Source organism: Sesamum indicum, linkage group LG2 (assembly GCF_000512975.1).
Source record: "Sesamum indicum cultivar Zhongzhi No. 13 linkage group LG2, S_indicum_v1.0, whole genome shotgun sequence".
Classification (NCBI taxonomy): domain Eukaryota; kingdom Viridiplantae; phylum Streptophyta; class Magnoliopsida; order Lamiales; family Pedaliaceae; genus Sesamum; species Sesamum indicum.
In genome coordinates, this window is record NC_026146.1 from 16328848 (window position 1) to 16344647 (window position 15800).

At 31.5% G+C, this 15800-nt stretch overlaps 1 protein-coding gene across 1 annotated transcript; it reads right to left on the minus strand.

Moving 5' to 3' along the window:
- LOC105156414 (AP2/ERF and B3 domain-containing transcription factor RAV1-like) lies at positions 1475-2967 on the minus strand. The gene has a single exon (XM_011072532.2). The coding sequence runs from the start codon at positions 2836-2838 to the stop codon at positions 1714-1716; it is 1125 nt and encodes a 374-aa protein (XP_011070834.1). The 5' UTR covers positions 2839-2967; the 3' UTR covers positions 1475-1713.

Here is a 15800-nt window from a genome sequence, read left to right on the forward strand (position 1 = left end):
CGAAAACATGTGTAATTTACCCATTTTATATTAAAATTCATGACATGTACTACGGAAAGTACAAGAGGCCAAATCATATGAGTACCCCCACCCATGAAAGTATTAATAAAGAAAGAAGCTGGAATGAAGCGTGGGGAGAACGTGAGTAAAGCAATCGATTTTAGCTGAGGGAAGTTGCGTTGAAGCTGCAAGAGCTTTACAGAACCACGACTTTACTTACCTTGAAAATCATGACAAAAGTCGCCAAGCTTTACAACTACGAGATGTGTTGACATTTTCGTTTCTCTCTAACGACAATTTTCTTAGTTTTAAATTAATAACAATTGAAAAAAGAAAAAAAAAAAAAAAACTATAGTCTCTAGACTCCAGAAAGAGATACGTGTCATAACAATTAATTACTACATTATATAATTAATTAGTAATCGCACATAATTCTTCCCTGGGATTATTAATAATAGTTCCTTTGACTAATTATGCCTAAGCATACCTTAATTGCACTGTTCATAACTATCAATTATTGTCGACATTACATAAACAAGCTGACATATATAATTGTTATTAATTTCTTTTTTTGGCTAAGAATAGAATCCGGTCAAACGCACTTATAATTAATTAATAGACATGAAACTCTCATGTTACGACAATTAAGACAGTTTGGTTTTAATTGATTAACTCTCTTATAAAATAATTAATACTGAATTAGAGGATATGATTTAGATTGGAGAGAAGGATTTTACAGCCATCGAGATTGCTTTCATGATTCGATCAGTAAAGTGGATGAATCTCAAAACCCAGATCAATTCATGCACCATATAATTTGTAGTAGCCGATAGAATCATACCCCGATCACACGAATAATTAAACTCATCTAAAAACAATTAAACTAAATGCCACGTAAATAAAAAAAAAAATCAATAAGGTGAGAAGAGCGAATTTTCAACCGACACATGTGATATTTACTGGTCAATTTAAATTTTTTTTATTAAACCTATTTTTGATATTTTGAAAAATTACAAAAGGTATAAAACTATTTTATAACTTTATCAAAATAAAGAACTAAAACACACAAAAAAAAAAAAAGAAAATAAACGTTACAAGATTAAAACTGCATTTAATCCAATTGGATACATGAATAATACCCACTGTACCAATAGGCCCATTCTCCTGGTATGTATCATGCATGCATAGTAGAAATGGGATAAGCATTAACAGTTGTCACAATAATTAGAGATACTTTGGAAAAGCAATAATATTCCAAAAGCACTTATATAAGGGAAAATTCTAATTCATCTTAGGTTCATTGAATTTAAATTAATTATATATCGAATGCATGATCATGTAATTTGTGTGCTGCAATTACATATATATATATATATATATTATTTGTAATATGATTGATTTGATGTGGTGAGAGCTTAGTTTGAATTATAATTTTTCATTAAAAGGAGAAAAATGAAAATTGAGGAATAGTAAATGAAGAAAATGAAGTTGAAATTGACAATTTTTGGTATTTTCATTTTGAGTTGCGGTGCAGCTCTCTTCAGCTGGCTGGCTGGCGGCCTTCTTTTCTTGGTCTAGTTACTATACAATTGAAACTTTTGTTGCAACTTGCACTATCCCACTCCATCACCTTCTCATCCCTTTCCCAACTACACTAACACTTGAAACCAAAAGCCAAAAACAAAATAAATTAGAAACTAAAACTAATTAATGTTACAAGGCATCAATGACCCTTTGTTTCTTGCTACAATCTAATCCCAAAATCTCCATTGCTCTCATCCTTTTACTACTGCAACTACCATTACTATCAATGGCTGCGGTGGCGGTGACGGTGGCCGTGGCCGTGGCGGTGGAGGGGGCCGTGCAGTTACTTGGCACCTCAAGTATGTTGACCCCGAATAGCCTAAACATCTGAACTGGCTGAGCCCGGCCCGATACCACTCCGGCAACAGCTGCATTTGATCCGGTGTTTCTTGATTTCCAATCAATGTACAGCTGCTTATCCGGGCCGGTTGATCGCTGAAAACTAACAATGTCGCCGGCCCGCAAATCCTTCTCCTTCACAAATCGGCTCCAACCCTTAGTCAGCACGTAGCTCTGGCTGCTGTTCCAGTATGAATACCTAAACCTCCACACCTTACCTCCCATGTCTTCGAAATTCAACAAAACGCCTTTCGAAGTGTTTCCACTCTGTAAAGGGAAGTGCTTCTCCGCGTGCTGTTTCGGTATAACGAGCCTGTTAAGCTTGCCGACATCGCTGGGCGTCACCGCCTTTTCGAAAAGCTGTTCGCGGGCATTCGCCGCCCTGTCGCCGCCGCTGGAGAAGCTGAACGGGCCGTCTTTCCCAGCCCTCTTCCCATTATAGTTTCGCCTGCTTTGCTCCAGCTCATCATTATACGTGTGCTTCCTGAGCATGTCAACAATCTCAGCTTTTGAATGAGAATTCAAGAAAGCGGCTTCCACCTCATCTTCTTCGGTCTCCGACAATGGCTTGAAGTTCGTGACGGCGTCTCGGCCGCGGAACCGCTGCGCGGCGGTGTCGTAAGCCCTCGCGGCCTCTTCTTCTTCATTAAAAGTACCCAGCCAAACCCTTTGGTGCTTTTCGTAGATTTGTGCACCCCACCTGCCGTTAGGCTGAGGGACCACCCCTTTGAACCTCGACGAGGGCAGCTTCCTCGACTCAGCTTCGACGCCGTTCTCCGCATCGATAATCACACTGGCACCGCTGCCGACGCGGCAAAGACTCTCCGGCGACTTAGCGGCCGCTGGTGAGGTGGATGCGGGCGTGATTGATACAGACTCGCTGGTTGTGCTTTCATCTACGCAGCTTCCATCCATTTGTTTTGTCTAAAAGTTTGTAAGAGTAAAGAAAGTGAGATGAAATTCTTGGAGACAGAATAGGGGAGAGAGAGAGAGAAGTTTGAATTTGTGAAATGAGTTGTTGTGGAGACATATTGTGTATGTAGAGGGATATATATATATATAGGGGGTGGAAGCCCCAAGTTATTATGTGTGATGTGAAAATATAATAATGTTAGAAAGTAGTAGTTGTATATATTGAACAGATTTTGAAAAACTTGGAGATATGGAGATGTGGGTGAGGTGGGTCAACCCTAGACAGTATATGGTAAGGAACTAGGAAGATTCATGAGGCAAGGGAGAGGGGGTGGGGTGGGGGGTTCTTAACTCTTAATTAACTATAGTAGTAATAACAAGTATGTGTGTGTTATGGGCTTCATAATGCAAAACCATCAGTTCACACTTTTTATTTTAAATTAGTGTGCGTGCCACATCCAAACGAGTGTGCATAAAATTAAAATTTTAAAACTACTTTTTATTTTTAAAAATATATTTTAATTGAAAAATTAAAAATTTTAAAATTTTAAAAATATATTATGAAAAGTTAAAATTTGTGGAAGTTGAGAAAAGTGGACAATTTGAAAGTTTAGAAGAGTGGTTTAGAGATGGGATGGAAAGTTAATAAATAAATAAAATTAAATATATATTGAAAGATAAAAAAAATTGAGGCGTCAAAAGGGTATTCTCAATTAATAATAAGATATAGATTAAAACCTAATAAATATGTATAATTTACTAAACACATAAAATAAATTCAAGAAAAATAAAAAATGAAATTTTTTATGATGCGGCTTACGACTCGATCATTGTCCCATTGTGCGAGGTATTGTCCGCTCTTGCTTTGTATGAGCCTTATGATTTTGTCTTAAAAAGGCGCCTTATTAGGGAGAGGAGGTTTTTGGAGCTTATAAGATTAAAACTCCTCGTCTGCAATTAATATGGAACGCGTTGCCTATATCATCAATGTCTCAAACTAGGGGTTTAGGAGGGGCACATGACCTTGTTCTCATAGACGGTGCCAAATGATATGGCATGCGACTCGATCGGTATCTCGTTGTGCACAGTATTATCCGTTCTGAATTCGTATGAGTCTCACGGTTTTGTCCTAAAAAGGCGCGTCGCTAGGGAGGAGAGGTCTTGGGACTTATAAGCCACTCAAACCCTTCGTCTGGTAGTTTAATTAATGTATTATGGCAAATAAAATCGATTTATTTAATAGTCAAGTTTGTTTTAGTATTTGATATGTGGAAATATATATTTTTGGAAAAATAATAGAAGAAATTCTATAGAATATAAAACTAAGATGAAGAAGTATATGTATAAATTGTGGGTAAGATAAGGAGAGCAAGTTGATGGGATTCACATGAGAGAGCGTGGACCGGTTGTAGCGAAGTTCATCCCCCCCTGAGTTATGCTGCTACTGCTGAGCTGACTATCGGCATGGTCTCTCCTCTCTTCACATCTACATCCCTTATATCTATATATGATTATATACATGCATGTAATTATTATGTTATTAAATTCAATACAATGTCCCAAGAAAATAAATAGAAATAATTAGATATATTGTATGCGAGTTTTGGTTGGATAAATTCCGTGCAATAGACCAAGCAGCAAACGTCTAATGATAGGAGATGTATGAGCATGAGATAAGATAAAAAGGAGGGAATTTAATGAAGTGGGAAGCTGAGAGAGGATCGATGGGAGAGGGTGTAATAATCTGGTAATTCCCAACAGGATGGGGGGTGTTATGGGCCACTGGTAATGAGGGATGGATAGACTTGAAGACAAACACCACCCTCATCCAATCACAATTAATTTCCCCCCATAAAATCTTACCTGGCATGATTTGATTCGTCCTCTCCATATTTCTTTTGTCTTATTGGCCAGGTTCACCTTAGTATCTCCCCACACTACACACCCTATTCATTCCATACATTTTATCAACATGGAACCAATCAAATCCTTCCTTTTACTTGTAAATAAGTAGAAAAAAATTAGATTAAAGTTAAAACAGGTCGTAACCACCTCAATTAAAGGAATGTGATAATCATAAAATGTTCCTTTCATCAATGCTAGTTGTGTTGCCAGATTATATATAATACACTCGTATAAAATGATGAGTTTTACGTTATTCAAACATCATTACATCACTGTGTTGGTAATAATGGGGTGAAACCCATATGATTAAATGAGGTATTACACGTACAAATAATATAATATCGAGAAAGTTCTAATTAACCTAATCAAATTAACCTAATCAAATTAACCCTTCATATGTACAGTCCATATAGATTAATTAATGTCTGAACTGTGTGCTGTTATTATCATTATTGACAGCTTAATTACTCATATTAAAATCCAAAACCTTATCTTATTAGTTCTTTCTCCTTTTTGTCCAGCCAAAAACTCTTAATCTGGATAAGATGTTTCACAGCATTCTTGTCCTAAACCTTTGTCCCACTCTCTTGTTTTGCAATCCACGCCAACAAATCAAATTTTATGTTTGTAACTAATTATATAATAATTTATATTATCTTACTTATTATATGATGGGTTATTTTATTAAAATTATGTATAATTATTATTTTTTACTTAATTATATAATTCAATTTAATTCGATCAAAATTAGTGAAATTGATTTTTTTTCTTAAAAAAAAAAGAAAGAAAAAAAAATCAAATCCTATGGGCGACCCATCTTAATACATGAAAAATGGGATGCAAATTATGAGGATTCTGTACGGAGAGGTCCTCCTTCTCCGGGGGGCCCACAGCTGCAAGTTGATGTAAACCAAACCCAACCCTATGGTTTACAATTTTGCTGTGGGATTTTTGTGATTTTTTATTTGTTTTTATTGGGCCCCATTTGAAGATTCCACTGCTTATCCAATTATTTCACCAAATAATTAATGTCACTAGTTCAGTAAGAAGTCTTGTCTTAGTATAGTGCTCACAATTGATGCTACTTATGATTAAATATTAACTAATAATTTTTATAGTATCTATAATAATTAATATTGTACTAATAGGTGAAAATGAATTTTGGTTCCGAAAAACTATAATAGCAATTTTATTTTGTCAGAACATGACGTGCAAAAAAATATATACTTAAATTGTCACTATTAATAATTACGGTATGACAAATAATAAGCGATTGTCGTGTTATACACATTTATATACAATATTATAGTAGAATAAAAATTTTATCGATTGATGTATATAATTGTGATAGTTTTTAAATTAAAATTTGATGAAAAGAAAATATATAATTGGATGTATATAATTTTAATAGTTTTAATATTATAATTTGATGAAAAGAAAATATATAATTGGTTGTGGGAATTTGGGTTTGATGATTAGGCTACAATAATGAGTTCATAGCGTATCAAGTGAATTTGTTTTGGTTGGAAATAAAAATGGGATAATTATATTTATACTCTCGATTTATGGTCTATTTATATATACTATTTTTATTTTTTGTATAATAACAAAAACTATTTCTGACATTCAAAAAATAAGGATAGTTTATGTAATGATTTTGATATTTTTAGAGGATGTTTGTGTAAATTTTTGAAAAAGTAAGAAATTATTTGTGTAAGTGATAATGATATTTTGATGGATGTATAATTATTTTAAAAATTAAAAATAATTTATTTAAATAAATAAATCGTAGATCGAAAAATATAAATATAATTATCCTAATAAAATACTAAAGAAAAATGTACGGTATGTGCGGGTTATAGTGATACGGAGGGATGGTGTGTCGTGTTGTGGGTATCGGGAGTTTCCTTACAGGTGGGAACGCGTGTGTGCCGATGCGTTGGGGTTGGGCTGTCACATGAGACTTAACTTACCTAATTATACACATGACTATGTTTTTTGTTTTTTTTTTTCCCTCTTCTTTACTCTGCTTATTCTTCTCATGGGTCATTATTTAATTACTAAATATTTTACATAATATTAACTCAACAATATTAGATAATAATTTCCGGGATATTTCAACTTTTTGTAAATCCAATAAATTATCTAAGTGTTCATATGATAATTAGTCCACCAATTGGGTTCGAGTTTACATTAATTATACTAATGAAGTCTAATTTAATTAGTAAATTTAATGCCCACTCGTTGTAATATTATAACTCAAATCCCAGTAACGTGTAGGTTATTATTTTATTTTTTAGTAACTTTTTATTTATTTAAATAATAATTGTTGATTAATTATAAATATTGATATTAATAAATAATATATTAATTATCAATTATTAAAATTATGATATAGGATTTGAACTCACAATTTCTTGATCGTGAAACCTTAATCTCAACACTCACGTAAAAGAAGTATTGGTAGATGACATCATAGTAATGCTGTCATGTTCCAATTTATGTCTAAATACATGTGCTTGCTTTCTAATGCTATCTCCATTTCACCTTTTCATTTTTTCCTTGACACAGTAAAAAAGGTACAAATTGAAATATTGAACGCATATAATTATTAGTAATTAAAAAAACAAGAGACATAGCATATGTGCAAACGTGGGCTGCTTCGGCATTTACAAATGCGTTAATTACGTCTTAGTGGAAGTATACTCATATCCCTTTTCAATCTTACAACAGATAATGTAAGAATTATCTCTATCTAAACCACGCCATTTCAGCAGTATATGTCACCAAAATCATATAACAATGCATCACTATCCTTATCAATAAATAATTAGTGTTTTTGAATGAAGTGATGTAAGATGATGGGCTTTCTACGTAGATAATGCGTGTGTAGAACGGAGGGAAAATCGAAGGTGACCAAAGGAACATATTACTATGTAAAGATGATCCCAAAATCATGTCGTTTTCATATTCTATGCTACAGACACAACAAATTTTATTAACCAGGTATTATTACATATGAAATGACGTGTCATTAGATGTGGTACACAAATTCACTAGTGATTTCATACATGTAGATATATGTGCCAAAATTACACGTCATGTTGAGGATATGCATTTCGGAATATTAATTACATTGAATTTAAAAATTTAAAATCTAATTATGAAATAAATGAAAACCTGCATTCATAATAATCGAACAAACAACATCTTGATTAAGGGGCCCTCTCTCTCTCTCTTAATAAAATTTGATTTATTATATCATTTAGCATATTTAAACAAAAAATTTGATTCAATACATTGATTAACGTACATGTTTGAAAGAAAAATAGTAATAAAAAATTGATATAGACTTACATACCCACATTCGTAGAATTTGAATTTGATGGAGGAAAAAATCAAACTAGAAATTGAAAGGTCGTCATTTTCGAAAGGAATGTGCTAGAGAATAAAGGAAATTCAATGAAAAAGGAAAAGGTTGACATTCCAAGAAAAGAAAGTACTCAATAAGAAAAAGATCAATAAAAAAGAGAAAGATTGACATTTCAAGAAAGGAAAATATTAAAGAAGGAACAAAACTATAAAAAAAAAGGGTTAACTTATCAAATTAGCGTAATGTTGTATTAGTATAAATGCCTCATTTATTATTAAGACGAAGGGGGGGGGGTGAAAAAGACCCCAATCAATTAAATTTAATGGATCTCATTTTTTAAACTATAAGAACTTAAGTCTTTTAATTACAAGACTTCAACCATACCACTTAAATAAAACTTGATTAGCTTATGAAGGTCTGGATCTTACCATTTCGAGCATTTCACAAGAACCCTCATTTGATTCCGGGAAGAAGCAAAATGGAATTTTGCATATAGGATTGCATGGTGTGGAGGAATCAAGTGGTGGGGCCTTGTTTGGTGATCACCACAACGTCACTCCTTCACTGCAAAATGCACATAATTAAAACGTCAGATTTGAAGTGGGACAAACTTTCAAATCGTGACATATAAAATTTATCTAAATTTAATTCTTTTTCCAACTCTTACCCTATACTATATACATATATATATATATGGTAAAGGATAATGTCATTTGTTAACCTAAATTATCTTATAGGTATATATCACCCTATCACTAGTTAATTACAATTAATTAGTTTGTGAAATAGTCATTTAACATGAGGATATACAATTCCTTAATAATAATCCTTTTCCCCTCACCCTCTAATCAACGTAGATGATGAATAGTGGATGATGATTGAGGCAATTGTATATTTATAATCATGTGTGGTCCTCTCATGGTTATCGTAATCATATCTCCACATTGTAGTGTAATTACAGCACTTAGTCATCATGGCTATCTCATCATCAAGTTAGTGCTGGCCTGGATCATGTTTCATTTTGTTCTTTTTTGCATGCACATTAGATACTCTTTTTAGGATTTCTTCTTATCACACACATATATATATGTCTCATAATTATATGTAATTTGTGTGAGCTTTCATCTAATTACATCACTTGGAAAACAATTTATTTGATTAAATTTTCCATTTATTTTGTTTCGATATTTCTTCTTGGGAATCAAATGTCAAATTGGGTAAAATCGTAGCTATCCCAAGTCCCAGTTATGGAAGAACTCGTAGCTATCCCGATTAAGGAAACTTAATTTATTGAGACATTGTTCAATAATTGGTTACAGTATCCCCACCAACACATTAAATAAAATTCGAGTTTTTAGTGAATCAAGTACGATGAGTCGACCCAAATAATAACTAAAAACATTTAATTAGAAGATCCTAAGAAAAGTTTGGAATTATTCGTGCATATCTTGTATCATTTATTCACAAGCATAAATCTGAAAGATAATGTGACATAAAAGTGAGGGATTAGTTTAATCAATGTATAGGTCGTTTGCTGAACAAAAGCGCACTTTCCAACTCCATAGGTTTCAGTTGGCGATGAGGTAGTTAATATATGTATATGAGCAGGGATGGGAACGCCACCTCAAGCTCACCGACTAGTACGCGACTTTAGCATCACCACCCCCAATTATAATATACTAACGTAGCCACGTTGGTGATGGGAAAAGCATCACGGAATCTTTGATTTCTGTTGCTGCCCGAATTCGTATTTTGGCTCTTTTAATTGGACTAATTATTATTATTATTATTATTCTTTATATAATATTATCTCATGACCAAAGAATAAAAAAAGTGAAAAAGGGTGTAGTGGGTTTAGGCACATGATGACTCAGTAGATGACTTAGGATTTGGACAACATAAATTATATATTAATTTTTGTATAGTTTCTTACAACTTTGCAGTACTGCTGCTATGTTTGAATCTTTGCAACTTGTTCACAACTTTACTACTAATCTTTGTTTTAATTTTCTTCTGTTTTTTCTAAGGAAGAAAAAATGCACCAAATAAATACTACCATAAATTAATTCAAAATTTCACATAAAATATGATACATATATATATATATATTAACTTTATAGAAGTATCATTGTAAATATTACATGATCTTAAATAACATTAATTAACGTGTTTGAAAGGAATAAATACTTTATTCAAAAAATTCCCTTTTTTTTTTTTAATTCCACAACAAAGTAGAACCACAAACAAATTCAAACTCGTAATTTCTTCATTGAAAAGTAACCAATTTGACAACAATAATTCAGAAACATTTTTATCCACGAACCATTATTTTGAATATTACAAGTACTTAAATAGCAAAAAATTTGAAAATTCTAAATAATAGAGCGTATTTCAAAATTTTTGTCTTTAAACTTTTTAATTATTGATTCTTTTATCTCCTATATCTATTTCTGAAAATTTCAATTTCGATGAAATTTATAAATATTGCGACAGTAAATTAGTTAAAAGAAAGTTTTCAAATATCTTTTATTATTCCTTTCTTACTCGAATCAAGCTTGAACTGGACATGAAAATTTATCAGACGAAAAGCTAAGTTCAAATTTAATTTAATAAGTTCACAAATCAAACTCAAACGAGCTTTTACCAATTAATTTCACATAAAATAAAAAAAATATTTATAAATATTTCGTTTAATTACTAGGAAAAGGAAGACACAAAAAATAATCATATACAATAATACAAGTGTCATATCTGTTATTCAGTAAGCAACACGCTTTTGTCCTGTGCCTTCAATTTGTTTCCTCATCATCACCATAAACACGCAATCGTCGCATTTTCAGAAAATATATAAGTATTAATTGCTGAGAGGAAATAAATCAATATATATAACTATTTTTTTCATGGACAAGTAGATCTTTGACTGCTGCTTGATTTTGCTCTGCCGACGTGGAGGAAGACCCAGCTTTTCGGGTCAACCATGTGATCGAATCTGGTGGGAATTATATTGTCAAAAGCTGAGTCAAGCAATGAATCAACTATTGCTTTAATTATACAATTATGTTCTTAATTAGTATCCCAACATCTACTTATACCTTAATTCAAGTTACTAATGAGTGAAGTTACTTCAAAATATTTTGACTTCATTTCAAATTTTTAGCTACTCCATTACAACAATATTTTCTCTTTTTTTTCCTTTTAAAGTAAAATATTTGACTAAATTCATTTAAATTATTATTTTCTCCAAACGTTATTGACGTATTATCTATTTTGATTATTGAACCAGCTATGATATTTAAAATAAACTAAATTTATAAAATGATCGTTACTAACTGCTGCACATTCATATAAAAAGACTAGTGCTATGTTTATAATAAATTTGAACTCATGATATTCAAATTGAAAATCGGTGATTTAACTACATACTAGACTATTATTCTGGTGGTATAATAATATACATTCAATCTGAATAGATCAAATTTAAATTTAAAGTTTCAAAATGTTCTTTTTTTCTAATAATATTATAATATATATAGTCCAACTTTTAGAATTTCTTGAATAAAAATTCGTTAGGGGCAATTCCAGTACTCCCGACCCTTGTCGTTGATTTCAAGCTTATTTTTTATATATTGAATTATTACCTAAAGGACATTAAATCACATAATTGAATTCTTCACCAATGATTCTAGAAAGTGAACCCACAGGACAATAGAAAGTAAAACAATAATAAATGTCTGATGTCTGTCCATCTGCTGAATTTTCTTTGCTAGAAATTAAAAGCTAAAAATTGTCAAAAGGCCAACGCGGTCGATGTTCCTAATTCATAGAATTTCTGGCCTCGGTTTTTTGTCACTGATACAAGACCTGGAAAAGCCAGTTGCTATTTTAATTATCAGACCCCAGAATGTAAGAAAAATTGTAACTTGTCCTAACCTAAGCCAACAGGATTGGTGTGGTTCCAGTTGTAACTATTGTAAGCATAATGCAATCTTAAACAAGTTAAATATTTAAACAAGATAAGACGGTCTCTAGAGAGAGAAGAGCTCGATAGAGCGATATCTATACGGAGGAAGGACTCGAAGAGGACATTCGGAGGGTAATAGTGCGACATAGAGCGATCAACAGGTAAGAGGGCAGGGGCCTGTAGAGCTTCGTTAACTACCTTTGTATTGATATAATATAAGTTCGATTGCTTACGGCTAATTAATTTTTACAGATTGCTACATTATAATATGATTTTATGTTATATCAGCGATCGTTTACAAAATTTAATTTTTAACATTTGCTACTTTTATACCCTATTCATATAATAAAAACCCATAATTATAGTACGATCAATAATAACAATTACTATTGGTTTTCCTTTGAACAAATTGGATAAATAATTGCACCAAATATTAATTTGCATTTGAAAAAGTCAAGTACGCAGCCAATAAATGTACACGCAGATGCCGAGAAAATTGTCAAAAGAAACAAACAGTGGAATGTGCAGCCAAAAGAAAACAAAATCATGGAATCTAATTTAGGGCCACTAGGGGTGTGCAAGTTGCTTTTGTTGACGAGGGACTACCAAATTGTTATTATTTAATTAATTAATTTGTATATATATATAAATAATAGTAATTTTGGGACCACAATACCCCTGGTGTGCCACATAACTCTTCCCATTGGTTGAGAAGTTGTGTCAGATATTCCCTACCTCTATTTTGATTAATATTGTCATCATCATATTCATACGTGTGTATATAACATTACAAGAGCAAAGACTTGAAATTCAAAAGATACCCTTTTAATTGTATTTATTACAGCCTTCTAGATTCTACCTTTTTTTTTTACAAATTATTACCAATATTAGAACATTTTGATTAGATGGTAATAAGCCACATGGAGAAATTAAATTATTTTTCATTTAAGTGTATTTGATGTACATTTTCGAGATAAATTATCATAAAAGACAAACATTTCAAAATTACAATATATATGTGTTGTACCGTTTCTCTTCTTTGAAATAGCTCCCATTTTTCAGTAATATTTTGGCACTACTGACTCAATGAAAGACTAAATTACCATGATATTTTCTTTTAAAGAAATAATTCAAAATTTATACTAATAAAATAAATAAAAGAAAAAGTATGTAGAGATGAATAAGAGAGTAGGACAACATATGATGCGGACATGGGACGCACAATTATGGGGGTAAGAAAGTCAAGATGGATGGAACGGAATAGGGCAAGTTGAAGTATGTTGTAGTTGGCAAGCAGTGGATCTGTTCTTGTTTTCTTCTGTTGCAGATAAGTGTTCCCATCTACTACAACTCTACAAATTTAATAATCTTTCAAATTATTAGTTGCATATTAAATTTACTAGTTACCATTTTTTAATCGTTTGGATTTTTTTAAACGAGTAAAATCTTGTGAATTACGATAGACGCATGACTTGATTATATGCTGATCTGCAGTTAGAGGGTGTTTTTTTCAAGTAAATTTATCAAATATTTATTAATTTATAAAATATTGGTAAATTATTTGGAAACTTCTTTTGAAAGAAAAAAGTAAAATAATATATATATATAATTTATTTTTGAAATTTTAACAGACTTTTTAATTTTAAGTATACCAGTTGCAAAATTATATATCATTTGTAAAATCTTATAAATATCATATTATTATATTATTTGAATACTTCAAATTGAAATAAGGTCTATAAAACTAGTCAAACACCTTCTTAGCATATTAAATTTTTCAACAAATGAATATTATTCTGTATGCTTAATTTGGTGAAAATAATAAAAAGGAAAAACGAAACCACTTGTGATGGGAAGAGGAGACTTTTATTACGTAAAAGCAGGTCCAGCAAGTCAAGTCCACGCAAATTGTATATAAGGCTGCACTTCAACAAATGAATATTATTCTGTATGCTTAATTTGGTGAAAATAATAAAAAGGAAAAACGAAACCACTTGTGATGGGAAGAGGAGACTTTTATTACGTAAAAGCAGGTCCAGCAAGTCAAGTCCACGCAAATTGTATATATATTTAGGCTGCACTGTACTCATCCTATCCCATCACGGCTTTCTATATATATTCTTTTTTTTTTTTTTTTCCATTTCATCTCCCCCTAAATTTTATTTTATTTATATTAATTGGTTTATTTTAATTACTATATACATAAACATTAATAATAATAATTTGATTTGATTACGTATGTTGCACCGCGTGAATCTACATCATTGTTAATTAAGAAATCATGAGAGATGTCATATCTTTTAATATTTGATATAATTACAATCTCATCCCCTGAAGTATGGTATAATTACACCTACACTCTATATGATTTGTAAAATTATATTTAGAATTCTTGAGATTTGTTTCAATCTAACAAGTAGGTCCATTCATAGATCTTTATTTTTTTTCTTATTAATAAATCCACATAATTTTTTCCAGATGAGTTCCATCATTATGTTATTTTCTTTATATATATATATATATATATATAACACTAATTGTCGATTAATTCTAAATTATCAGTATTTGTTAATAACAAATCAATTAATTTTCTCAAAAGTAAAAAAGTTGATTGGATGGAAGAATTGGGTTGGATTGCCTTAATTTCAATTAACTACTTACAACATTAAAACGAGGATTATATGCTTCTAGTAGTAAAGTACAATGATTAAATCACTATATATATATGTAATAATTAAGAAACGACAGATACGTACAATGTACACATAATTAATGTGTCACGTAGAATACTCGATCTGCAACGTACGAAACAAGGCTGGATGGTTTGGGTTAGGTCCAGTCCCATCTTTAGCTCTAATATAATATTCATTAGCCATCTAATTGCTCTCTTAGATTAATAATAATCAGTAGGGTAATGTGAACGTCGACGTGGCTCAAGCCCAAACTTCATACTTAGCAATAATTAAATAATATTAATTGCATGCTAAAACCAACAGAGCACAACATGTCGAGTAGACCTCCAAATGAACAGTACTTAAAGCGCCTGAAAGTGGAAATATATATCACTCAACATAAGTAACGTTTTTATATATAAGATGAGAAAAAGTCGTTGTTTGTGTTTTCAATCATCTGAAAAGTCGTCATTGGGTTGCATTGGAGAATTGTCAACTTGGCCTAATTTCTCAAGTCAAAACTCAGACCCCGATTAAATTAGTAATTGTTTTTGTTTTTTCTTTTCAATTGGTATATACCGTTATAGTTTTAGGGTGAGTCCCATTCCGTTTGAGGATCTTGTCATTTACATGTTGGTTTAGGTGGTAAAGAAACACGAATTTTCTATATTAATGTGAAAAAACCTATTTTAATAGATAATTTGTAAGTAATTATATAAAAAATGTATTATGTATGAAGCCCTCCAAACTTTATATAACTGATAACAAAAATTGAATTTATTATCTTTTTTAATTGTTTGTTAAGGGTAAGTATGTTTTGCCTGAAATGTGACATAATATAGGAGGTGCAAAATTCAGACGCGTACCCCACACATTCAACATCCAAGACTAGTCAACTTAACTTGAAGATGGAGGCAAAAGCAGACAAGTGATATCTGTACTAATTACATGTTGGTTGTGGGTACATAGAAATTTGCGAAGACCAAGTCCTTTTACAACCTATGCTATTGGGCAGTAGTAGTACAATTCCAGCCATCAATGGGAAACCATCAAG